At 43.9% G+C, this 27,969-nt stretch overlaps 1 protein-coding gene across 2 annotated transcripts in view; it reads right to left on the bottom strand.

The window, feature by feature from the left end:
• LOC138521220 (Fc receptor-like protein 5) overlaps positions 1 to 27,969 on the bottom strand; it is a 317,958-nt gene that overhangs the window by 177,256 nt on the left and 112,733 nt on the right. For both annotated transcript variants that reach the window (XM_069633890.1, XM_069633889.1), the window contains exon 3: positions 12,944 to 12,979. In XM_069633890.1, coding sequence (XP_069489991.1) covers positions 12,944 to 12,979 — 36 coding nt within the window. The remainder of the gene's footprint in view (positions 1 to 12,943; positions 12,980 to 27,969) is intronic.

The following is a 27,969-nucleotide window of genomic DNA, read 5'->3' on the forward strand; positions in this document are numbered from 1 at the left end:
TGGAATCCTAGAGGGTACTGTCTCAGATTAATTCAGTTCTAACTTAAAAGATCCTACATATCGCCTATCAAATTCTGAGTTTCTCAATGTGGGTGTTTTCGTTTTGGAATGCAAAAAGAAATGTGCATGTTCATATGTTTTGACTATAAATTTATATGCCACCCCACTATATCCATGGTGGGGGAGAAATGTCCATGAATAGGTATTGCCGCTCTTCCTTTGTCGTCCTAGGAGAAAGAAAACCTGGAGACGGGCCAAGGAGGACGATCCGGAGACCGGGAGCAGAGACGCAAGGGGCCCAGTGTACCGCCCAATACTCCCATCAGGACCGGCGAGGAGAACCGATCGATCCGACCGGATGGAGGAAAAGATGCTGAACTGTGCCATCTATTGGAAGAAGATGAGGAAACATCCCAGGTCTTGCGAGTCCCATCAGTGAAACAGAATGGCCATCGCAAGAGGGGGGCTTGTGGGATGTTTTTATCCACGCATCCAAGCCCTACCTCAAAACTGTGCAGTACTGACATGGAAAACATCATGATGGCCAGAGATTCCAGAAAATGCCCAGGGAAGTGCATGAAGAATAGGCTGCCACCCATTTTGCCGATGTTATGGGCACAGAAGGGCACTGCCTAAAACCACCATTGGACTACCCACACAGTAGCCTGAAACCATTGGGAATGGCAATGCTGATTGCCAAAAGCAACCTAGAATTGTGGGGAATTCATTTTCTTAAATCCCAAAAATGGGTGCATTACCAGTACTCACCACTATCAGAAAGCCGGCGTTTTAAAACAGCACCAGACTTTTTTTCTTTTTCGTGTAAAACTGAATAAATGAACCCAAAGCAGGCCAAAGAAAGACTTACTGAGAGGTGGATCCAATGTAAAGTTATATTCTGAAGTGACTTGAAGGTTTATACAAGACTGGCTGAGCTGTGGATTTCAGCAGTTTAAGTAAATTTGGACTGAAAGACACTAAAAACCTAAATGTTTAAAAGAAATGAGTGACCTACTTTTGAGTGTCACATAGGTTGCAATTGTTAGAATCAGAATTCTAGCTGCATATGTAAAAATGGTTAGTTTTATTTGAATGCAGAAAACTGGGTAACTAAAAGTGACATTAGCTGGGGCCTGGCTTAAGGAACTGAATTCTGCCCACCAGCTACCCCCGACAGGAGATGAGGCTTGCACTACAGCTGTGTTCCCAGGCCAGCTGCCTTTTGCTGTTCCCACAAAAAGGGATCTGACACTTCTCTGATTGAATTACCTGGGCTCTGCGGGAAATTGAACAAAGCCCTGTCCTGACTCAGGCAAATGTTTTATTGGTGGGAGTCGTAAATGTGGTTTCCTCCTGGAAGGAAAGGGGAGGAGCACTGCATGTGAGAGCAAGCTGGCTTGGCAGAAACTGGGAGGGGGAGAAACTGGAGACAGAGGCTGAGCTTGAAGAAAGTGGAAAAACTGGTTTCTGTACCATGTGACCTGAAACCACACCCCTCTGTAGCCAGAATATGGTTTTAGAAAAAGATGAATAACTCATAGTACGGACTTGTCATAATTATTTAAATGATACCATAATTCTTGTGATTTTTCTGCCCACATTTTAAGAGGTTTTTAGAACCGGTGGCATGATCTGGGGGCAAACTAGCAGTTAAGAGGGTATTACTTAAAATGTCTGCATGTGAAAAGTCTGATACTTCATCATTTAATGCCTGCATGCCTTGCACACATCATTTGGGTAAATTTGAGTAAGAATCTGATATTGGTAACCTGACCAAAAAGTGAAATATGTTGCCATTTCTGAATGCAAGCTCCCAGGAAGAGCAGATTTGAACAGGGCATACCTCCTGTGATATGTGATGGGTGCATGTAATTTTAAACAAATGTGTACCTGTGCAAATATGTCTTTTGGGTCAAAATATAGATTGTGTGTAATTTGACAGGGGTGGGTTCTCTGTACCATAAACAGACCTCATCATGATGACACTTCATTTCATTCCCCAATCAAGGGGAAGAGAATGAAGTGGCCAATGACAAGTGGAGAGGGGTAGGGCCTAGGAAGCTAGCCTCTCCACCCATTTTCAAAACACATAAAAGCAGACAGTCAGGACAGATAGGGACATTCAATTCCATTTGCTGCGGAGCATGCTGCCAGACCATACCACATCCAGAGATCCAGACTTCAAATCCATCAATGTGCAGAAAGATCCAGAAGCAGTGCTGTACCTAGAGAGAGCAGAGCTGACCCAGACCACTGTTAGCAGAACAAGAGAGCTGACCCAGATCACTGTGAAGTGCCAAGACCAGACCAGAGTCCAGTCTAAAACCTGACCAGATCCGTGGCGAGGCCCATTCTATTTCTAAATATATTGTGAGTACCTAGCAGAACTGTGCAGAACCAATCTCTTAGTTAAAATAATCTAATCCAAGCTATTTTAATCTAAGTAGAACTGCCTCCTAACTGTCACCTGTCATTTGCAAAGCTGTCACCTGTCATTTCTAGTTGCTAGCTGTCACTTGTCACTTTGAACTTTAAAATTTCAAATCTGAAAAACGACCTTTACCATATCGCTCATATCTCCGTGACCGTTTGTCTTAGAGACTCGCAGTAACTTTCCTCTGAAAGCTGGGAATCCTGGCTTTTCAACGAACCTAGAACCGCATTCCTATTCCATACACTTTTACCGCAATCACGAAAAACGCACTCGCGAATTTTGCCGCGATTTGCAAATTTCTCCACGTGTGAAAACAGCAGTTTCCTTGCTAAAAATTCGTTTGCCTCTTAAGAACCATCCCTGAATCATTGCTAGAGTGAGCCTGGACTAATATTAACTTGATACCACTCACCCTGAACCTCTAAAGGGAATTAAAAGCATTTTAGCATATTTTTCACTTCATTGCCAGCACATATAAAAGCATTTTGGGCCTGTGTTTCAAACTTCGGTAGTCTAAGCTTGCTGGGGTGAACTGAATTACATTTGATTGCATTTCTGAGAACTGTGTGCTTTCCTTCCATTTCCTTGCATTGCATAAAGGGGGGGGGGTGAATTGTCCAAGAAAGTGATTACATTGTCTTTTGCTGAAATCCTATCAAGTTATTTTCTGTACTGCATTTCATTCCACATTGCATCCATTTGAAACCATCAAAGTATTGTTGCTATTTTATCCATCCTATAACCACTCATCATTGATTATAAAGAAGTGTGCTAGTGCCGGACTATCCATTATTGATTACTGCTCAGATTAAGTGTGATATTCAATTATTAATTTATTATAAAGCGTGATATATATATATATTGTTTAAATTATCAAATAAACCCTTAAACTTGCAAAACAGAACTACTTCTTGGCTCAGTGGGGTCAGGGGGATTCCAAGAGAGGGGTGTTATATAGGGGTAGTCATCCAGAACGCATGAACTGGACATAAAGATATATTAATAAGGGTTTCCATTCAGTATCCCAGACTAGGCATTGACTTAGCTGTAGTGTTGAATTGAATCCTCTTACACTGTAAAGGCACAGCAGAGCAGCACCTGCGTCAAACCATAATTGTCCTCCCACCGAAAAGAACAAACACAAGCTCGGACATTGACTGTTGTGGGCCGCCATTGCCAGAGACCGGCAGTTTGGCATTTGAAAAAGCAGCAATGTTTAAGAATCTTTTTGAATATTCTGATGCTTGTAAAACCTCTCCTCTGGAAATGAAAGGCAGCCGTTAGCCAGGGGAATCGACTGAGGCAGAGAGCCATTTGAAAAAGAAGATGGAGGATAAAATGGATGACAGGAATGTATTGGTTGTTCGGGTGAGGGCAAGGGAGAAGCACTAGGACCAATAAAAGAGTGTGGAGTAGATTTTATTACAGAGTGTGCATGGTGAGGTAATTTTTGTTGGTAGACAGTGGTTTGAATGTGTGTAAAAAGTGTGTGTGTGTAAGAAAGAGACTGATTGAGGAGAGTAGTGAGTGATTGATAAGGTGACTGGGGGAAGTCAAAGAATGGTGACCACTGGAGAAAGTCAGGACGGGAAGGAACATAGTAGTAGGATAGAGACGGGAGAAATAGTAGTAGAGACGGGAGTAGAAGTGGAGTGGAGATGGAAGTAGGAATGTATAGGGGAGTACCAGTAGAGGGGAGTAGTATTGGAGTCGAGAGTGGAGTAGTAGTAGAGTGGAGAGAGGAGTATGTGAGAAACCTGAGGGTATTCTGACTCCTATTCCCCATGGGTCCTCTACGCAGGTGGCAAGGGAAAGGCCATCGCTCTTGGATCCCGACCCTGGGGGCGGACAAGCGAGGGAGGATCACCTGGGTGGAGGGGCTATGGGGACAGAAGCTGACCCCGGAGTGCCTGAGGGACGGGAGGTGGAGGCCTGAGGCGCAGAACAGAAAGATGAGAGATCTGCACTGTGGAAACTCACAACAAAGCAACCAGTGCGTTTCTATGAAAGCAGAAACCCGGTATGCGAGTGTTTGATCTTACCCGGAAGGTTATTTTGTATCAGAATGGTCGTGTGAATGGTGAGACATGTTTTCAAAGGCCTCCGATCCAAATCCTTGTTAATCAGCAAACAATGGAGCTTGTTAATCATTGAACCCTTCGAATACTTCACCAAGTGGACATGTGTACATGAAAGCTGGGGACGTTTAAAGGCAAAACTACAAAGGCATATCACAATGAAATGAACTGAATATATAACAACAAAAACCTTTGACAATTACTGAATTCTGAACCGAATTCAAAGCTTAACAAAACTATCTTCATGTTTACTGAATGCTGCACTGAAAGAAAACTGTCACTTATGAAGATTATAAAGAAATGAAGCTTTGAAATTCAAATAAACTCACCATGTGCCAAACTTAAAAGTGAATCAAACTTTAAAACCAAGCCAAGTTCATATTTGTTGAATCTACCAATCCATCAGACTTTGAACTAAAGAAACCAATACAGATTGAATCTTAAAGTGAATAGAATCTCACACAAGTCAAGTGAACCCAATGTATAGTGGACTCCAAAGTGAATGGAACTTTGGAGAGGAACTTGAACAAGTGAACCAAAATGAACTCCAATTTTTAGCCAAGACACTTTTTTTTGTTACAATGCAGAGGGCGCAAGTGGGGCGTAGAACTTTAAGAAAAACTAGAAAACACCATTATATCAATATATCATTGAAAGTGCATCTTGGGGAAAGGAACTCTGAGGTTTGAACTACTTATTGACTTGAGGACGGAATTTCAAGATACTTGGTGTTTTGAACTATGTTTTGAACTGTGTTTTGAACTTGGGGAAGGGAAACCCTGAGTACTGCTTAATTCTATATCATCCTGAACTTAAGGCAAGCCTGAGACTTTTGTTGCAACTGTTTTATACTTGGGGAAGGGAGCTGAAAGAAACCTGCAAGCTGGTCAGAGCTCCGAACTTTATGTTGAAAACTGTTTTGTTGGTTGCTGACATCCCTGCATATTGTATAGATTCAATGAAAAAACGTTGTTAAAGGGACGTTAAGGTTACAAGTAAAACCGAAAAACCTCAGAAATTTGCCAGTTATGGTAAGCTAAGCAACCATAACTCGCGCCTACCACCGTGCACTGTTAAGACTAACACCAGGGACAACTGTCATTGGCAGCCCAGGTTATCGGCCCAAGCGAAGCGAGGGCGGATAACAAGAGCTCTGAGCCGTTATCCCCGAATCCAGCCCCTGCAACGGGGGATGAGGGCCAGTAGCACCCCTAGCGGCCAAAACGGTAACCCGGGATGCTAAAAAAAAGGATTTTCCTTCCTACGGCAGGGAGAGCCAGCCATCAGGCGGCATGGAACACAGGCTTGTACCAGCAGTTCAAGCCCGCGTTCCCAGCCCCTTGACTGGCTGGCTCCCACGCCCAGGGTGCTATTAGACAATTGTATACTAGAGAAAGATATAAAAGGAAAGAAACAATTTTCTGTCCCAAATACTTTTCTCTAACATACAATAAGGACCATAACGGATGAACCTTTATAACTATTTGCTGTCTCCACAGTTCCCTCTTCAGGCAATGGATCATTAAAAGACCCGGCTGGCACGTGGACATCATCGCACAGGGCTGCCCTACTACCCTTTTTCATTTTATATTTGTAACGCTCCCTCAATGCCTGCTTTCAAACATTCACACATACATCCACCAATCCCTTCCAAAAACTCTACATATAACTCTATGACCATATTAAGCTTCGACACACCAACTGCCACTTAACAATCTTCTACAAATGTTTTGCAACACATACTTATGTCGGTTATTATGCTGGGGATGGAAATCATTGACAAATTGCCTTCAACATAAGGCCCCACCATGACCCCAGCCAAACCAAACCACCCCTATTATTCACTGCTCCTACCCTGTATCCTAGCTCAGTGTCCACTATATAATGTATGTATTTATTGTTTGCTTGTTAGGCACTTATAAAATAAGAATATACTGTTTCAAAGGGAGGGAGAGAGGGTGGGAAGTACACTTACAACATTACAACACAATATTTAAGAGCAGAGGGGGAAGAGGGATGAACCTACTATGCCTTGTGAGAATTCAGAACATGCAAGTGCAGAAAGGCAGAGGGAAGAGGGGGTAAGTGCTGGGGAGTCCAAACCCGTGGGTGAGCCATGGATGCAGTGCAAGAATATTGAGTGCTACACGGCTTTGCCCGAAAGAGGTGTAAGTGCGAGCCTCCAGAGCGGAGGGTATGCAGATGCAAAGTGCTGCAGAAAGACAGGAGCTGGGAAGAATTGGTGTGGGAGGTCAAGGCCTCGAAGATGCATTAGGCCCAAGGACACAGATTCAGCAACTATGAGATTAGCAGAGGAGAGAAGGGGAGAAGGAGGAGGGAAAGAGGAAAAGAGGAAAGTCTTAAGGAGCTTCTGGAATTTGAGAAGATGCTGCTCTAGGCCAGGAGGTGGGGGAGGATTTTCCAAAGGAGGTAGCCTGCAAAGGAAAGTGAGCGACCCCCTGCTCTCTGCTTAGCAAAACGCTTTACACACAAGGAGTTGGTGCCAGAGGAGCAAAGTGGTCTAGGGGGAGAGTATTTAGAGAGATCCCCGGGCCCAGACAGCCTTGTGGATGATGCAGAGGGATTTGAATTTAATCCGTGCAGCAACCAGGAGCCAGTAAATACTTTTTTAGTGCAGGAGAGATGTGGTCCCTGGGCTTAAGGCCAAGGATAAGTCTTGCTGCCCTATTCTGGATAGGCATATTGAATAATGTAACCAATGACCAGTGCTCATGACTTGTACCCATGGCCAGTCTCCAAATCCAAGGGGCATAGGCTTAGGCCATGCTGCATTCCCCAATAAGCAAATCAGAGTACACATTTGCATTTGTTGAGGGCCAGGCCCACTACCCACACACCTAATGTATATCACTAATTTTTCTACTTATATTTTTACAGTTTTGAAAAATAAAATACAAGATATATTTCCAAAAACATGCTTTCAGATCCTTGCTAATGCTCATTGCGCAAGTTTGTTGTAATCTAGTCCACCACTTCAGTCTGTAACCGAAAGCAGAATACTTTTTCCCATTCAAACCTACCGCTTCGGCCATGCCGCATGCACCAATAACCAAATTACAGTGCACATTTCTCCTTGCTAACGGCCAGGCCCTTTGCCCCGACACCAATGTTATATCACTGTGTTGTGTACTTATATTTTACACTTTTGAAAAAAATAAAACACAGGAAATATTTGCAAAACCATGCTTTCAAGTTCTTGCTGACCCTCATTGTGCGTATTGCTGCAATCCCATACAGCACTTCAACCTGTAACCAAAAGCACATTTTTTGTTCCTATTCAAAACGTTGCCACATAGCCAATCCCTGGTAGCCATGCCCACTTTAACCCCATTGCTGGTCCCCCCAGACAATATAGCCACTGCCCATGGCCACAGGCTATACCTCAGTCACCAAAGGTGTATCACTATTTTTTGTACCTACATTATGACACTTTTCAAAAAATAAAACACTGACACATTTGCAGAACCATACTTTCAGGTCCTTGCCAATGCTCCTTACACAAGTTTGCTGCAAATCCGCCCATGTTTTATTTTTCAAAAGTGTCAAAATGTCTGTACATACAATAGTCATATAACTTAGCCCCCACTTGATAAAATCCATTCAGACTTTATTCAAACATTAAATGTTGGGTCTATAATCTTTCTGAAAACTTTTGTCCACATTCGTAAAACAGCAACAAAGTTATAAGCCATCTAAAAATGTTGAGACCACCCCTCTAATTTTGCCTCCTCTTGACAAAATCCCACCAACCTTTGCATAAAACTTTCATATCTAGGTCTAAAATCGTTTTGCAAACTGATGTGCAGATTTGTCAATTGGGACCACATTTATAAGCCTTTAAAATAATTTGGACCCCCCCTAATTTTGTTCCCTCTTGAAAAACAGCACACCACACTTTGCAGAACCATTCAAAGTCAGGTCTGGAATGAAATTCCCAAATTTCATGCAGTTTCATTGAGTGGCGCCAAAGTTATAAGCCATCCAAAAACGGATTTTCACCAACCCTGTAATGCGCAAGTAAGCATAACATCTTTGATGTTCGCGAACATCACAGGACTGCCCCGGACTGTTCGCGGACACTGGAGAAGAAACACGCCCGTTTTTGGCTTATTATGGCCATATCCCATCCCATCCTCATCACCCCTCACCTCCCCAGAGATTGTTTCATAAGTTTGAAAAGTGCAATAATGTGTTTTTTAATGTTTTTACTGCCATGTCCGCGGACAATGGGCACTGTCCGCAAATCCAACATGGCGGGCATTTCCCAAAAATGTGACGCACCTCACGCTTTTCACCATCCAATCAGCCGGCGCGTCCGATGTTCGTGGACATCACGTCGCCCTCTGGACCAATTGGAGGCCTGTCTGCGGACCGTACAGGGAAGTAAGTCTGCGGCCTAAACTCAGATATAACTATTTTTTTTTAACCTACTTTTTGGTCATTTTTACTACTGAACGATTTACACCAAATTCACAAAAGCACACTTTTGGGACCAAGCTGCCTCTCCTGCCATAAATTTGGAGAAAATCCATCCAGCGGTTTTGGGCTGTAGGTGTGAGCAAATGTTTTTTTCAATTGCTTCTATGGGAAAAACTGCACATTTTGGGATCCCCCTATAACTTTTCCTCCCCGTGACAAAACCTCACCAAACTTCGCAGAATCAATCTGACGAGTCATATACTTTTCTTGCAATGTTTCGTAAGGATTCGTCCAGGGGGGAAAAGTTATAAACTGCCCAAAAGTCCTATGGGTTGAGCAACTTAACCATAACTACAGGGCCGCTACCACAGGCCCTGTTATTAGTTGTGAGGGCAAGTATAGGTTTTGGACACAGACAGATTCCTAAGTTGAACTCTTGGACTTTGACTTTCCTTAGTTTTGGTTTGGTTGGAAAATCCCACCATAGTTTAGGGCAAGATATTTTTCCATCCTGGCTTTTAGGTTGATAACGTTTTATTATTAATTCAGAATCTGTTGTCTGTCTCTTACTCCAAGATGCCTTCACAAGTGGTAGAGTGGAGAGAGTAGAGAGGGGAGTAGTAGAGTGGCGAGGGGCATGCCACTAGCTCGGAGAGGAAGATAGTGGTAGTGTGGAGAAGAGAGAAAGAGGGAGAAGTAGGAGGTAAGATCAGAGTGTGAAGGCAGGAGGAAGAAACAGTGAAAGGACAGAATAGGAAGTATCAGAGAGAGGAAGGAGAGAGAGTGGCTGGTGTAGGAGGGATGAGAGTAATAGGATGAAGGGGAGAGTGAAAGAAGGAATAGGGAGGGGAACGGTAATGCTTTGGAGGAAAAGGCTAAATGGGGCTTGAGTGTCTATAAGGTACAAATCCCTTAAATTCCATCTTGGGGAAGCTTAGAGTAGGGACCCTCTAGATTGTGCCCTGAAGGAGTTTAGATAGATAAGGCTTTTGCTTTTATCTAGAGTCAAAATGTTTGTAGATAGTAGGGGTTAACTATCTCTAGTGACCATCTCGGGGTCAAGGGACACCTGGGTTAGGAAGGGAATGCCTGTGTCTAGATGAGAGAGGGACAACCCTTAGGGCGCCCCTTGGCTACGCAAATAATAAAACCCTTGAACTGTCTTTGAGAGTTGGTGTATTCTTCAGGACATCTGTGATAAACATCAAATGCCAGAATTCATAAAAACGCCATCCACCGCCACAACAAAAGCTCCCCCTGGGAGAAGGTGACTGCCACTATTTGCCTACTCACAGGCCAGTATATTTGCGAACAATTTCTGCATTTAACTTTAGGTCACTTCTTACGATGTAGAAATAATTCCATGTAAATATTTGTAACCCTTCAGAGAGGACTGGAAAGGTATTCTGCTAGCCACCATTGGCCACTGGATACTCCTCTCCCTCCTCATCGATGGGAGGGGAATCACTGGCAATGTCCTAACCCGATTTACCTCCTCTGGGCAGACATCAGGCTGTGCATATGAATAGGTTGCATTCTAACTGACTCCCAGCCTCCTGCTGAGTCCCTCAAGGCTCCATCATCTCACTGGTCCTCTTTAACCTTCACATGGAGCCTCTGCCACACTCCTCAAAGATCCTGATACAGCCACCCACAAGCATGCGGACGATACTCAGTTATTATACATGAGAGTAAAAAGCCTACAGGACATCAATCCTCTCTGCAATTGTAACTATTTGACTACTCCCAGGCCAGCATATTTTTGATCAATTTCTGCATTAAACATTAGATAACATTTTACAGTGCAGAAATAATTACATGTTAATATTTGTAACCCTTCAGAGAACACCTGAAGGTATTCTGCTAGTGTGTACAAAGTCTATTAACTGCTAAATCTAATAAACACTTTGTACCACACAGTTTGCTTCTCACCTCTACTACTTTGCTCAATTGAAGGTTTGGGAAGAAATGTAATGTGTGCTTTGTAGAATGCTTACTCACACGGGAAACTGCATAATAAGCACCCTGTAAAAGTTAAATAGACTTCATCAAATCTACAGAAGAAATGATCTAATTCTGGAAAAGGACACTCAAAAAGCATTAACTCTCATTGTGCACTGTCTAATCTAATGAGTCAATCTACTTGTCTTTTTAGAATGTGCAGGTCAGGATGGAAGGTCAGAGTCTGGAATCACAACCTGCATCTCTAATCTTGTGCTGCAACACCCAGGAGCACCCTATGCTTCCATGCTTTTGTTGTATGCAGTGTGGAAGAGGAGAGTCCTGCAATTGTGCCTGTCTCAAGCCTTGACCTGCAGCACTGCACCCATGTACTTTTAATTTGAGGAGGTCACAGCAGAGGCAGGAGCTCCTGCAGCTCAGCTTGCACCTCACACCAACACTTGCTAGTCGGTGCAAACAGCTCACTTTTTTAGGCAAAAATGTTCATATTTGTTTTCTTCTGCCTGCAGTATTTGTGACATGATCTTGTGTAAAAGGTATCTACAAAAACATGCTGAAGGCCACTGCAGAGATCTTAGAGGGATCTTCATGTGTGCTCCAGTGCAAACATTTGGAAATCAACCCCTATGCAAAGGAGTTCAATATTGTGTACACTGGTAAAAGGACTCAAACAAATATCCACTTTTGAGATTCGAATTTATAATAGACTGCTGTGCTTTAACAAAAGGTAAATCTTCATATCTGCCTAAACGGAGAGGCGGCCTACTTCAAACACTTCTAGGGTGGACAGCGTTGATGTTGGTGCTGGTTCTCCAGTGTCTAGCCCAGTGTAAGATGTCAACATTCATCATTGACCACTCGCTAGAACCGCATATAAAGAACCATGTTCCTGGGTTTGAACTGATTGCAATCTGTGCTTTGGGAGACACGCAAATCAAATCAATGTCTGCTGTAAGTACACAACTGAAGCCTAACATTCAGAGTCCAGGCAGTGCTCTCCTGGCACTGTCTAGCAAGGGTTGTTCACACCAGTGTTACTGTTACACGTATGTGTGTACACACAATCCTTCTGTGCTTAGCTACAATATGAACAAACATTTTCTTAGATGTTTACTGTCATGTGTGAGAATTAGTTCATGTGTTGTATTGGTTTCTCCTGTGTACTGTTTGAGTACCAGACATGTTTATCTCATCCTTACAGGGGCCCTGATCTCAGATCCATCCTTACTGTGTACCTCAATGAAATCAGAACTTTGTTACACACTAGGGTGCCAGGCTCATCTCCCAAAACCTACCTCCCTGGAGCGATTAGTTATATTCCAGCTCCTTCTGATATACCCAGATCCCTGATGCCTCTAGGATGGACAGGCCCTGAGAGGACAACCTGAATGCTTTCCTTTGGTGGTCAAAAGCACCAAAGAAGCCAACTAATCCGCTACAGAAATGGTAACACTGGCAGCTTCGTCATTCCAACGGAATGCTTGCAAACACCCCAATAAACAACAAAAACAAGACCAGGAGATACATACCACCCCACGCTCCCTCACTTTAGCACTCTCTAACCAACCATCTGTCATTCTTCAAATTCTAACAGACCTTTAGGAAAGACTTGGATTCCCTTTTGTTCTTCCTCTACTACTTCCCCAAGCTAGGACTCTGCCACCTCCACATCCCAACCCCTCTTCCAGAACACCAGGCCTATACTCAACCCTTCACACCACCAATGTTAAACCTTGACACTATGCAATCAACGCATTCCAATTGCAACCCATGAGCTCATGTAACCACCCCAGGGTGTATATAGTCCTAACACAGATCTGAATTGAGCCAGCCTCCTTTCCAAAGTAAAGTACTCCGCTGTCTATAGAAGCCAGGGCAGCTCAATATAAAAATGTCAATTAAAAAAAGCACCAAATGACAGGTAAAATTAAAACTCACCCCATCCCTCCCTTGAAAACTTATATTGCAAAATCTGTATCTTGAAACAACAAAAAAATGTGGATATTAGGTAAGGCATCCAAACACTGACCTGCATTCGTAATGGGAAGATAGGCTCCGAGACACACTGCAAGAGAACAGAGAGAAAAGTGAAATACAGCAAGCGCTCCACTCCAGCTGGTTGGAATAAAACGCCCAGATGGACAAGCATGCACATTTATGTGACATACAGGAGAGGTGACAAAGTGACTCAAAGATCCCACTGATAGAATACATATTGAAAAAACTATTGGCTCCAGATTTCTATTTTGAATTAAATGTTTTATAATCATCATAAAAGGTATCAGGCATTTAAAAACTGAAAAAACCTTACCAGCGTACCAAACCTATATGCTTTAAATTTACCAAAACATTAATTCATTTTCCAACACACATCATTCGAAACTGAATTAATTAAAACCTTCATAGCTGCATTTTCATTGCATGAACTTTATACATTTTTCTTTCTTTAATAATAAATACTGTCCTACAAAAATGAAATAAATTAAATGAATTCATATCCAATATTACAACAGTCCTTATAATAAAACTCTATACAAATCAAAAATATTAAGATAGCAGCAAAACAATGTATTTTCAGGTCTAGTTCTAGCGCGCCTTCACAACTCTCCTTGCAAAAGTAGTTGCAATACAACAGTAATAGTTATTGCCCCCCTTCGGTTAGCCAGAGAAAATCCCGCCCTCTTTCATCCAGATATCTAGGAATGCCTAACCACTTATATAAATTATATTTTTTTCATCCAAATATAAAATGCAATTAATAAATAAATACAGTGCAGTTTCTACAGCTTTTTCACAAAGACAATGGGCCTCAGTACGACTTTGGCGGCATGGCTGCCGCCAAAATGGGGTCCGGGTTCCCTGAATGGGGAATTACCGGGCCATTCCGAGTTCGGAGGGCCCGGTAATTCCTCCCTCCAGGAACCCGTGCCCGTACCTTCCCCATTCCCATTTGAGCCCCCATAGGTCTTAATGGGAATGGGAGAGGGAGCAAACAACGGACTGATTACGAGCGGCCCGTTGTTTGCTCACTCTTCTCCTCGCGGGACCCGGTAAGGATGCCTGGTTTGACCAGGCATTACTTACCTGGTCCCGCGAGGGGAGCTTGTAAAGAGGCGGAACAGGTTTAACGGGTCCGCCTACTTTAGCAGAGCCCATTAACCCGTTCCGCCTCAGTCGTAATGAGGCCCAATTTCTCTTTTTTCTCCATCATGCCCACCTGCCAATGTGGTTAAGCGGTTCAACATAACTAAGGGGCATGAACTTGAATTCAGATCTAGTGCAGGTATTTCCCAGCTCCAGTAAATATTTTACAGGGTGCTTGAGATGAACACTCACCCTGTAATCTTGGGACAAGTGCGGTGTGTGGGGTGCCTGAAACGGTGGGACATTTTTTGATTAGGTGTGAAAGACATGTTACAGAGAGAGAATTGATGAGGGTTCGGTTGACTGCGTTGGGTGTGGCTGAGCTGAGTGAGAGGATTATACTGGGAGGTGATGGGAGAGAGGCAGGAGGAGGAGTAGTGTGATGTTGGATTTTGTGAGGCAGACGGGGAGGTGGGAGGAGTTGTGAGCTTAAATGGAGCCAAATAATAATTAGTGGGTACGGTGCACATCATCCTATAGGATGGGGAAGCGCCTGCGTGGGTCCGCCCACGCTTCCGATAATTAAGAAGAAGAAGAAGAAGACGTTATATTTTATTATAGTAGATAAATCATTACACGAGCTAGAAGTGGGAAAAAGGGGCTCCACTGATTTTGTAGTTATCGTCCTCAATGATATCGTTGAGAGATTCACATTTCTCATTCCATTCTACATTATTACATCAGGGGAACATCACAGCGAGGCTGTTTGAGCTAGCCCATATTGAAGTTACCCAGGGTTCCTCCACCTTCATTCATTGCCTGTCCAAGTTGTAGCACCCTTCTAATCAACTGTAGATCGAAATTACATTTTAGTGATCATGTAATAGATAACAGGCTATTTGTCATGATGCCCGCTCCCGGGGAGCCGGTTCAAGCCCTGCGTCCCCGAAAGCGGACATCCAGTCCCCAAGGAAGGACCCAGCAACCCCATATAGGGGCCCTTTGGACAGTGTCCTGGCACCTATGGCGCCAGGCTCATAAAAGACATCAGTCCTGGCGCCATAGACGCCAGGCTCATTATGGAAGTGCTTGGGTGCACTTACCTGATGCAGACCATGCTGCAGGATCCCGGCCTCCTTGAGGCCTAAAAGGAACTACTTTACCTGTGGGACTAATTTACCATCCGGGCGTGGTCGGGGAAGGATACATACCTGATTGGAGGAAGGATACATACCTGGAACTTCTTCCAAGGCTATTTAAACCCCACCCGAACAGCCACACGTGCTTCACGTTGTTCTGCATCTAGCAGCTGCACGCTCACCGTGTCTGCTCCTGCATCCTGACTTCTGCCACGCCTGCCAGCATCCTGGATCACCAAAGGAAGAGAAGAGAACAGAAGAAGGAAAAGTCCTTACCTGCTAAGTCCGCATCCCGGAGACATCTCGCCGACAATCCTGAAAAGGAAGACTTTTATTTAAAAGCTCATTGCGTCGATCGCTGCAGCGCCGCATTCCACTCACCTTTACAGGGCGCCTCCATGTTCAGCAGCGATCATCCAGAGTCGCAGTCACGCCCCAGCACCTAGGGAGAAAAAGACCAGAACAAAAGGTGAGAGAGAGAAGGGAATAAGGAAAGCTGAATCTCCATTTTAAGACTTACCTGTTGATTCATTCCCTCTTCATTTCGGGTCCGTGCCGCATCCTGGCATTTCCGGACCCCGGCCCCTAAGGGGAAAAAGAGACATCAGCGTTAAAGAGCGAATGAAAAGACATTACCAAAAAACGCTCATTAAAGACTTACCTGATTTCTACAAGGATTTCACCTCTCATCTCGGGTCGGTGCCTGTTCCCCGGCATTCCGTACCCCGGCCCCTATGGGGAAAAAGACACTAGCATTAGTAAATTAATGCATGGACACAAGGGGAACCTCTTATCAAAAAACTTACCTGGAAGCCAAGCAAGTTTGGTTCTCACCAATCCGAAAATCCAGTGAAGTAACTGGATACCAACGCGCCCCTGCATCAGAAGCAGGATGGAGAGCTCGTCCTTCCAGACCCTAAGGTGAGATGCTACGAGGAATCACAGAAGGGTTTCGAGGAGGGCGAGAGGGGAAAGTGGGAGGCTGATTGCATTACCCCGCAGACAGTTAATCCCCTATTTTCGCCTACAGAAGGATACTTCTGCGAGCCAGACAAGCCAGATTTGGGGGCCCGGTCCAGTCCGTATTCCGAACCCTGCGCATCACCTTAGAAGAGGTCACAGCAGCGCAAACCAGGCAAGCGCCTCCGTGGGAGTCAGGTGAGCGTTACAGAACGCGAAGCCTTCCTACAAATTCCCACCCAGGCGCTATGGAAAGTTCTGAGACTGATCAGTTGGCCCAATTACTGGGGGAATTACGGGCCGAAGTACATGCCGCTCGTCAAGAGACTAATGCCCTCAGGACGGAATAAATAATATCAAAGGAAAGAACTGATGACCTGGCCAGACAGCTTTTGCAAGGTCAAGCTGGGCAAACTCTACCCGGTTCCGGAGGGAACCCCGCTCCTGTGGTTTCCAGTAACCCTGTGCAGATTAATCTACCTGGAAACATGCCGCTGGCCCCACCCGAACGCTTTGCTGGGGACCCCAAACGATTCGCCGTATTCATGAATCAGTGTCGTTTGCACTTCCTATGCAGACCTGGGGCCTTCCCTAATGATCAGACCAAGGTAGCCTTTGTATTGTCATATCTCAGCGGCTGCGCTGCCGATTGGTCAGTTCAACTGGTTACTCAAGATGACCCGATTCTCCGTGATTTTCAAAGGTTTCAAGCAAGCATGGAAAGGTTATTTGCTCCACACTCTCAGGGGCAGGCTCTGGATGACGAACTTCTATCCCTGCGACAGGGCAATCAGGACCTCCTATCCTATATTGTAACCTTTAATAGATTAATTGTGGAAACGGGATGGCCAGAGGATAAAAGAGTCACATTGTTTTATCGAGGCCTAGGCGGAGAACTTAAAGATGTCTTGGCCCAAGTTGTAAATCCACCCCAAGAATGCACAGAGTATATAGACTTAGTGGTCCAATTGGATCACAGACTTCAAAACAGAAAAGCAGATCGGTCCAGGTTTGAGACCCAGGTGTTGGTCAAGACCCATGCTAATCCCAAGGGAGTTGATGTCTCTGAGCCTATGCAAATTGGAGAGGTTAAAGGACCCTTAACTCAAAAGGAACGTGAAAGGAGGCGGCAGTTAAAATTATGTCTTTATTGTGGGAATTCTGGACACTTTCTACGAGATTGCCCGGCAAAACCACCCCGAAAGGCGGTAGGAGCCGCTGATAAAAACCATGAAGACTCTGTTTCGGGAAACGACTCCGCCCGACAAGTGTAGGGGTCCTCTTGCCGAGCTTGAAAACTAACTCTCAGACCTCGCATTTCATTGTGCCAATGGTTCTCGTAGATCCAAAACAGCCTAAGCGGTTGCATGCAATAAAGGCATACATCGATAGTGGGGCTATTGGAAACTATGTGGATCGTGAATTGGTCTCTAGGATTAACCTCCCTCTCCGTCCTAAAACCAGCAAAGATGTCATCACCACAGTCGATGGAACTGAAATTGCCTCTGGGCCGGTAACACATTCCACTACTGAGGTGACTCTTATTGGTCCCGACGGCCATCGGGAGGGTGTTGTGTTTGATGTAATCAAGGCTCCACAGTTTCAGGTTATTCTTGGAATCCCTTGGTTAGAGACACATAATCCTCGAATTGATTGGCAATCTAAGAGAACAACCTTCCCGGATTGTACACAAACCTGCTACCCAGAAAACCTGAAGATTAATCTAGCATCTGTAACCTCTGCCTCCATGCAACTACCTCCGGAATACCAAGACTTTCAGGACGTCTTCCAAAAGGACAGGCCAACACGTTACCTCCTCACAGATCACACGATTGCCAAATCGATCTGGTGCCCGGTGCACAACCCCCTTGTAGCAGGATTTATGCCCTTACCGAACCTGAGAATCTGCATTTGAGACAATATTTGGATCAATACCTAGCTAATGGTTTTATTCGCCCGTCAAAGTCCCCGGCTCCTCGGCTTTGTTCTTTGTGCCCAAAAAAGAAGGCGACCTTAGAACTTGTATCGATTACCGCGCATTGAACCAGATAACGGTTAAAAACCGTTATCCTCTGCCTCTGATCCCTGAACTCCTTGACCAGGTGAAGGACGCTTGCATATACACCAAGTTAGATCTCCGGGGGGCTTATCATCTGGTACGAGTTAAAGAAGGCGACGAATGGAAAACTGCCTTCCGTACTAAATACGGATTATTCGAGTACCAGGTGATGCCTTTCGGATTGTGTAATGCGCCGGCTGCCTTCCAATACTTCATGAATGATGTCCTTCCGGAACTCATCGATGTTTGTGTTGTCATATATATCGATGACATTCTGGTGTACTCCTCTTCGGAATCTGATCACAGAAAACACGTCAGGGCAGTACTTGAAAAACTGCGCCAACACAAACTATTTGCTAAATTGGAGAAATGTGTTTTCCATACCACAGAAGTCGAGTTTCTAGGTTTCATCCTGACACCCAAAGGAGTCCGAATGGACTCAAGAAAAGTGGATGCCATCCTCAAATGGCCATCACCTAGCTCTGTAAAAGGGGTTCAAAGCATGCTCGGCTTTGCCAATTTCTATCGCAGGTTTATCCCGGAATTTTCACGCGTGGTACAACCCATTACTGCACTCTTGAGGAAAAATAAACGTTTTGAATGGTCTGAAGAAGCCGAGCAGGCCTTTCAGGATTTAAAAGCTAAGTTTACCTCCGCACCTATATTGAAACACCCGCGTCCAGATCTCCCTTATGTCGTCGAGACTGACACATCCAGCCTAGCCATGGGAGCTGTCCTGTCCCAAAGAGATCCCGAAACCAACCAACTGCATCCCGTAGCATTTTGGTCCAGAAAATTCTCGGCACCCGAGGTTAATTATGCAATCACGGACAAAGAACTGTTAGCCATTAAGTCCGCTTTTAAAGCCTGGCGGCATTATCTGCTTGGCGCTTGACATACCATCACAGTGATCACTGATCACTGGAATTTACAGTATTTGAAAACCGCCAAGGCTCAGTCATCACGGCAGCTCCGATGGGCTTTGTTTTTCGCTGAATTTGATTTCGTGATTACCTATCGACCTGGCTGCAAGAATGGCAAAGCAGACACCTTACCCCGAATTGGAATGGGAGAATCTGATACAAACTCAGAACCAGTACCAATAATTCCCGAACAGAGAATTCTAGGCATGACTTCGTTACAGACGCTTGAAGACATTCAAGCCAGAGTGAAACAACTCCTGGACCCTACAACCTTACAGGATTGGATACAAAAGGGATCAGACTTTACCATAGATAATGGTTTACCTTATTTCCAGGGACGCTTATTCCTGCCACATAAGGAATTACACGAACTAGTTATTTCCGGTTATCATGATGCATTAATAGAGGGACACCCCGGTATTGCCAAGACAGAAGAAAAGGTGAAACGACAATTTTGGTGGCCCTCTTTGCGAAAAGATGTTAAATCTTTTGTGATATCCTGTGGTGTTTGCGCCCAAAATAAAAGTCAAAAGAAAAGACCAGCCGGTCTCCTTCAACCTCTAGACATACCGCCAGCACCCTGGCATACCCTATCAATGGATTTTATTTCGGACCTGCCTCCTTGTTCGGGGTACAATACTATTCTGGTAATTGTGGATTTGTTTTCTAAAATGGCCCACTTTATTCCTTTGAAAGGTTTACCTTCAGCTTCTGTCCTAGCTAAAGAATTCCTCGAAAATATTGTTCGGCTACATGGATTCCCATCTATACTAATCTCTGACCGGGGAAGCCAATTCATTTCCCACTTCTGGCGCAAATGTTGTCAAATGGCGCAGATCGACGTAAGATTATCGACCAGTCACCACCCTCAGACCGATGGTCAGACCGAGAGGACAAATCAGACCCTTGAGCAATACTTACGGTGTATGTTACAGCAATCTGAAAGCAACTGGAAAGACATTCTTTGGATAGCCGAATACGCATATAATAATTCGGTACACTCTGGAACTGGCCACAGTCTTTTTATACTTTGTTTGGGCATCACCCTCAAACCTCAAACCTTGACTCACCTCAGAACCTCGGAATGCCTGCAGTAGAACATCTGCATTCTACAATTACCCAAGCCTTCAAAGAGGCAACTACGCATTTACAACAAGCCAAGAGAAAATACAAGGAGAATGCTGATCTACATCGGAGTGAAGCACCTCCGTATCAGATTGGGGATCAAGTGTGGTTAGCTACCAGACATTTACCACTCAAAGGGCCTCGAACTTTTAACCCATAATATCTGGGACCTTATTCTATTATGGCAATAATTAACCCAGTGGCTGTTAAACTTGATTTACCAGCTAGTATGCAAATTCACCCTGTTTTTCATGTGTCACTTCTGAAACCAGTGGTACCCGGAACCCGACTACTCAAACCTCCAGAACCTATTCTAATAGATGGGGAGCCCGAATTCGAAGTGAAGAAAATTTTAGACTCAAAAATGTTTAGGTCAAAACTGTTCTACCTAATTGATTGGAAGGGGTACGGACCTCAGGAGAGGTCGTGGGAACCCAGCGACCATGTGCATGCACCTCGATTAGTTAGGAAATTCCACCGACTCTTCCCAGACAAACCAAAACCCCCGGAGGGAACAACCTCGGGAGGGGCCTTGGAGGGGAGTGCTGTCATGATGCCCGCTCCCGGGGAGCGGGTTCAAGCCCTGCGTCCCCGAAAGCGGACATCCAGTCCCCAAGGAAGGACCCAGCAACCCCATATAGGGGCCCTTTGGACAGTGTCCTGGTGCCTATGGGGCCAGGCTCATAAAAGACATCAGTCCTGGCGCCACAGGCGCCAGGCTCATTATGGAAGTGCTTGGGTGCACTTACCTGATGCAGACCATGCTGCAGGATCCCGGCCTCCTTGAGGCCTGAAAGGAACTACTTTACCTGTGGGACTAATTTACCATCCGGGCGTGGTTGGGGAAGGATACATACCTGATTGGAGGAAGGATACATACCTGGAACTTCTTCCAAGGCTATTTAAACCCCACCCGAACAGCCACACGTGCTTCGCGTTGTTCTGCATCTAGCAGCTGGACGCTCACCGTGTCTGCTCCTGCATCCTGACTTCTGCCACGCCTGCAAGCATCCTGGATCACCAAAGGAAGAGAAGAAGAGAACAGAAGAAGGAAAAGTCCTTACCTGCTAAATCCGCATCCCAGAGACATCTCGCCGACAATCCTGAAAAGGAAGACTTTTATTTAAAAGCTCATCGCGGTGATCGCTGCAGCACCGCATTCCACTCACCTTTACAGGGCGCCTCCATGTTCAGCAGCGATCATCCAGAGTCACAGTCACGCCCCAGCGCCTAGGGAGAAAAAGACCAGAACAAAAGGTGAGAGAGAGAAGGGAATAAGGAAAGCTGAATCTCCATGTTAAGACTTACCTGTTGATTCATTCCCTCTTCATTTCGGATCCGCGCCGCATCCTGGCATTTCCGGACCCCGGCCCCTAAGGGGAAAAAGAGACATCAGCGTTAATGAGCGAATGAAAAGACATTACCAAAAACCGCTCATTAAAGACTTACCTGATTTCTACAAGGATTTCACCTCTCATCTCGGGTCGGTGCCTGTTCCCCGGCATTCCGTACCCCGGCACCTATGGGGAAAAAGACACTAGCATTAGTAAATTAATGCATGGACACAAGGGGAACCTCTTATCAAAAAACTTACCTGGAAGCCAAGCAAGTTTGGTTCTCACCAATCCGAAAATCCAGTGAAGTAACTGGATACTAATGCGCCCCTGCATCAGAAGCAGGATGGAGAGCTCGTCCTTCCAGACCCTAAGGTGAGACGCTACGAGGAATCACAGAAGGGTTTCGAGGAGGGTGAGAGGGGAAAGTGGGAGGCTGATTGCATTACCCCGCAGACAGTTAATCCCCTATTTTCGCCTACAGAAGGATACTTCTGCGAGCCAGACAAGCCAGATTTGGGGGCCCGGTCCAGTCCGTATTCCGAACCCTGCGCATCACCTTAGAAGAGGTCACAGCAGCGCGAACCAGGCCTGCGCCTCCGTGGGAGTCAGATGAGCGTTACACTATTCAAGAATACCCATAATTGGGGGAGGAGCTAGAAGATTATAGAGGGTCAATGTCTGGGAATGATTATAGACAGCGCTGCATGCTCCCTCACTGTTATTGAACTGATTTCAAGGTGGCCTACCTGACCAACTAAGTAGAGCAGAGCGGTGCCCTTTAGATGTGCTTTTATATGCAGGAACCTAGTCATCTAATGGCTGCAGAGAGATCTTGAAGCACTAGCAGACTATTCTCAAAAGTGAATGGTTAATATATAGATCAAGGCTATGCTCATCAGAAAGTCTAAGATTCTAACTAGATTGCACTAAGCTGACTCAGGAATTAAGGTTTGTGTTGACTTTAACTATTTAGGTTTATTGTTCAGCATTAGTCTTGTGCTTTAGCAGAAAAGATGTCAGCAATGCATCTACTCCTGCAGCTATTGAAGTAGATTAATTAAATACATGAAAACTTGCCATTTCCACAATTTGACCAAATAAGCAGCATATCCTCTGGGAATTTGGGGCCTCTGATCATGCCCGTCATATATCGCCCTGCCCATTGATCATACGATGCAGAATCTTAATGTAGTATCTCTGGGCATTAGGGTTTGGGCTGCTTCATCAGGTAGCTTTGACATGTATTTCTGATAATATAATAACCATAATCACAACCAGAATCCTTACTTATAATTACTTTCAGATCTTTATTCAGAAACCATTTACTTATTTACTTTGGGTGTCATGTTAAAATGAGCAGAGTGGAAATTGAAAGCATTAATTTCTTTAAAGCTTCTATTTTCCACTGCCGCACATTTTATCACCTTCCCAAGCCATAGGGTTTGCATCCATGCTTTGCTTTTCTCCTCCGTCTTCAGAGATATCTTGGTTTTACGCTTGCATAAGATTTTCATGCAGGCATAAAACCAAAGGAGTCCAATGGACTACGACTGGGTTTAGTACCTGCTACAGGCAGATTCAATTTGAATCCATTTTTGTTTTTTTTGTATTTAGTTTATTACAAACTTTGACAAAATCAGTGAACATCATCCATATTTCAAATAAGTAACTCATCTATCAACTTTGTGACTTTGTTGAAAATGTACAAACAAGACATCTCTCTTTACGTCTGATTTACAATAGATTTAAAAATGGCATCCAAAAACTTGGTTAATGCAAATATCAGTTTTGGATCATGTCCCGGCACAAGATTTGCCACAATTCTTTTCTGTTCAGGAATGGTCTTTCCTTTATAAAATCTCCAACATAATATGTTCTCATGTTCCTCGAAGCAGAGCAAAATAAGGTCAGATGTTTCAGGGTTTCTTTCGTGTTGCGGCATAGCTGTCAATTTTTTAGTCTTTGTTAGCACTTCGTCTTTGGCTCTTTAATATTTCCTTTGTATTGAATAGATTCATGCAGAATCTCAAGAAAAGATTTTGTTGGTACGGACTAGGGAATTTCTATAAGTAGCTCAACAGTGCATCAAGAATTTTGTTTCATTGATTAAATGCGCATAGAGTCAGTACTTTGGCTTCTGATCGATGGTTCTAATCCAATCCCGGACCCACAGTTTTTTCTTTACTGCATCTGGATTTGTTTTTAGCATATGCATCGAAACACCAAGATCTTCTAATATGTTAGTACATCGTTGTGTCCATTCATTTAGGATCCATTCACCGTTGTCTTTAGTTTTTGTTTGTAATATCTCAAACTGAATAGGTGTCAAATCTATGATGAGTTTTCTAAAGAGGGATAGAGAATTCCATATCACAAGTGCATTCATTGAAAGTAGTGCCAATTGATATCTGATAATTACTGTGGGCACAGACCTCGGTAAATGCAAGATTTCTCTCCAGAATACACTTTCAAAGGTTGTCCAAAGTTGCCATGACAAGCGCAATGTGCATCCAGCACCATAAATTAGAATTGGAACCACTTTTTACTTGTAGAAAGTTATAGTTGGGACTACTGAAAATTTGCCACATTTTGTGTGTATTGCAAGTCCCTGAGCAGTGAGGCTCTTTATCTTAGACTTTAGGGCAGTAGCCCATGGATCATTGCTTGCACTAGAGTTAATGCACATGCCCAGGTATCTTGTAGTTTCTACACAGCTCAGAATTTCAATTCCCAGTTTCCATCGAATAACCGTCTTTTTATTTCTTTTTATGTTTTATAGAATTAGGATCTCAGATTTTGCTGCATTTATTTGAAGCCCATTGAACTCCACATATGCTTGTAATATGTTTCGTTTTCTTTACAACCCAATGGTAGTTTGATCCAAGATAGATAGGTCATCGGCATATAACATCCATCATAGCGCTTTGCGATTGATTTTGAGTTTGAATGAGTCTTCATTCTCCAACACCTCTCTTAAATGTGATATAAATAGGTAAAATAACAGGCATGCTGGTGGGCATCCCTGTTTTACACCTCGGTTTGTGTTTATCGTTTTTGACAGCGGTCCGTTGTGGTTTAGCCATATCTAATAATAGCAGTTTTAGTGTGCAGGGCCTTGATAGCTATGACAAGGCATAGAGGACAGTTCCACTTTAATAATTTCGTCCATAATAGTTGTCTGTCAACGCTATCAAAGGTCTGGTCCAGGTCTATAAATGCTATATAGAAAGTTTTCCCATCTCTAATTGTTCTTGCTTTTATCAGATTGAGCAAAAATAAGTTGAGGTTACATCCGACGCCCTTGACAAAGCCAGTTTGTCGACTGTTGAAATTTAGCAACTCCTGAACCCAGTCTTTTAATCGTGTCATTAACAGTGTAGCAAAATGTTTTCTCAGGACATCAAGAAGGGCGACTGGTCGATAGATCTTTGGATTTGTCCTATCACCCTTCTTGAAGATCGGTATCACAATTGTAGTTTTCCAAGATTGTGGTATTTCCTTTGTTTTTAGTATTTGTGTAAATAGACTTATACAGAAGTTGGTACATTCTTCTGGTGCAGATTTCAACATGCAGTTGCCTAGTCCATCTGGGCAGGGGGCCCTCGAATTACTAGCTTTTTGAGTCATCATTAAGATGTCTTCTCAGTCAAACTGAATGTTCCAAATGTTTTGATTTTGAATTATCGGGGAGACAGTGGGCCTCATTACTAGTCAGGCGGTATGGGTTAACAGGCTCCGCTAATGGTGGCGGGCCCATTAACACCATTCCGCCTGATTACGAGGTCCTCTCGCGGGACCCGGTAAGGATGCCTGGTAAAACCAGGCGTCTTTACCGGGTCCCGCGAGGGGAAGAGGGAGCTAACAACGGGCCGGTTGTAATTGGCCCGTTGTTAGCTCCCTCTCCCATTCCCATTGAGCCTTATGGGGGCCCAAATGGGACTGGGGAAGGTCCGGGCCCGGGTTCCCTGAGGGAGGAATTACTGGGCCCTCCGAACTCGGAATGGCCCGGTAATTCCCCATTCAGGGAACCCGGTAAAGGAGCCCAGTTTGGCAGCAGCCATGGAGCTAATAGCTCCATGGCTGCTGCCAAACTCGTAATGAGGCCCAGTTTGTTCCTTTTTTGCGAATAGATTCCTGTAATACTTAATCCACTCTGCCTCTGGTACTATGTTGCTTTGGAGTGCTTGTTGAGAAGCACTCATATGATTCAGAGTCTGCCATAATGTTCGAGAATGTTTGTTGAGATTATTTGCACCATTGTTTCTGCATCACGTTGTTGAGTGATATTCCTATGTGAGATACGTCGGTTTTTATAACGTTGTCTCAACTTTTTTTGCTTTGCTGCTTTTTTCCAGCTTTCGAAGGCTAGTAATGTTTCGGATGGCTTTCCGCAATGCTTTTTTCTATGTTGCTATTTCAATGTCATAAGTCTGTTTTCGTTTGAACCCAGGTTTATGGTTTCCCTGTCGCACTTCTGTAAAATCATAAAGCATGGAATTGTATTCATTTCATCTCAGTTGATTCTTGATTGTAAATTGGTCATTTGTGGTCAATTCACAAATATTGGCAGGGGAAATGCAGAGTCTATTTCTGCCTGGCTCTAACAAGACCTAATTTCTACAAGATTCTCTCTTTGAATGGGTCGGGAGCTGGCATTTCAGTTGTAGGAGGTCTTGATCGCTATTGTTCATGGGTATTACTTAGAGAGACATAACTCTTTGTATCATGTTTCTTGACGTGAAGAAGTAATCCAATGTTGATGGTTATTGGTTCCTTCGTGAAGTGGCCTTTCCGGGGATGTCTTCCACAGTTTGCCCATTTAGAATGAATATATTTCTTTCTTTCATTTCCCAAAGCCATATATTTGTTCTATTTTCTTTCCCCTGCGTTAAGCCATTGGGAACTCTGCCAGTGCTTTGCTTTTCACGCAGGCAGTCGATATTCAAGTCACCACATAAGCTGATTAAATGATTTGCCATTGAGGTGTTAAAATCATCAACCAGCATTCACAAACTTACTTGCACCCAAGCCTCTGGTTGCCAGTATAGATTTAATATCACAAATAGTGGTGTCGGTTTGTTTGGTTGTTTGACGAGTTCTACTATTAATGCTTGAATGTACGGTTAGGGTTTTGAACTTCTTTCACTGTCAAATTCATACCATTTCTTTTAAGGGTTAGAAGACCAGCAATGGTATATTGTATGCATCTATAATTGGAGGTTAAAATGTCCACGTCTCTTGGAGACACAGTATATCGAAGCATTGTTGTTTGCATTCATCATTTGTAAATAGATGTACAAAGCCTCTCGTGTTCTAGGAGCCCATTCAAGTTGTCGTTTCCTGGATGTTATCTTGGCATTATCTTTTGGTTTTATTAGCTAGGACTCCAGCCAACCAGCTCCATGAATCTGGTTGAGGGTCCTTGCTCCCTTCTCATACTGCTTCCTTGATCACCGTAGAAGTATTTTTAGAACAGCTAATGGTGATCTTTAGCAGGTTGTTCATCTCCACATTCTCTCTTGTTTTGATGTGTTTCCCAATTCTGGGGAAAGGTATCTGGTAGATCATTTCAAGCTTCGGTACAGATTTTATATCTCTTGTCGAAGAGATGGGAAGAGTTCCCCCTGCCCTTGCATTGGTGAATGAAACTTTAGATGCTGCTGATATCTGTTTCACATTTGTGTCGATCATGGCCTTATTTTGATCTATAACCCCGAATTTACATTCTGTTATGTCAAATCCTAATGGTAATAAGGAAGGAGACGCATCAAGCAATAGATCTCGGATCATTTTAGACTAGATGTGTAGTGGTACGGAGTTACATTGTTGATCATTGAGGAATTCCTCCACAGTGATGTTATCCGAGTAGATTGCACGCAGCGTAGGGACATGATAAAGCAATCGTAGGACATTGAACTGATTTAATATTAGACCATCATTCATCGATAATAAGTGTTCAAGGAGCAATTGATTATTTTCCCCAATTCTGTTTTCTGGTCTTTGAGTTGGTTCCTGATGATAGATTAGGTAGCTCTAAGACCTTATTAGCTTTTACAATAGTGTGGCAGCAAACAAAGTTTGGTTCGCTATGTAATCCACACTTATCTGATATCATATCTTTATGTGAAGCTGCTTCCCGAAAGCCGGCGTCATTTTTTAGCCTTTTCTCAGCTAGAGTCATGAATCGTTCTCAAGGAGTCTGTGCAGATTCTATTTGTGTTACTACTCTTTTGTCTGGAGATTTTATGTCGACAACGCACTCTTGATTGATAAATAATTGTACACACTCTACTTGTTGCTTGCTTCACTCTTTAAGTAAGGATGGTTCTCTATAAGAACCAGGCTTGTCCAATGTTAAGTCTCTAAAATCAGTCTCTTCAAGAAATTTGACATCTATTTTCAATCTTTTCTCAGCTAATGTCATCAAT

This window comes from Ambystoma mexicanum, chromosome 13, assembly GCF_040938575.1.
Source record: "Ambystoma mexicanum isolate Mex_15411 chromosome 13, UKY_AmexF1_1, whole genome shotgun sequence".
NCBI classification, from domain to species: Eukaryota; Metazoa; Chordata; class Amphibia; order Caudata; family Ambystomatidae; genus Ambystoma; species Ambystoma mexicanum.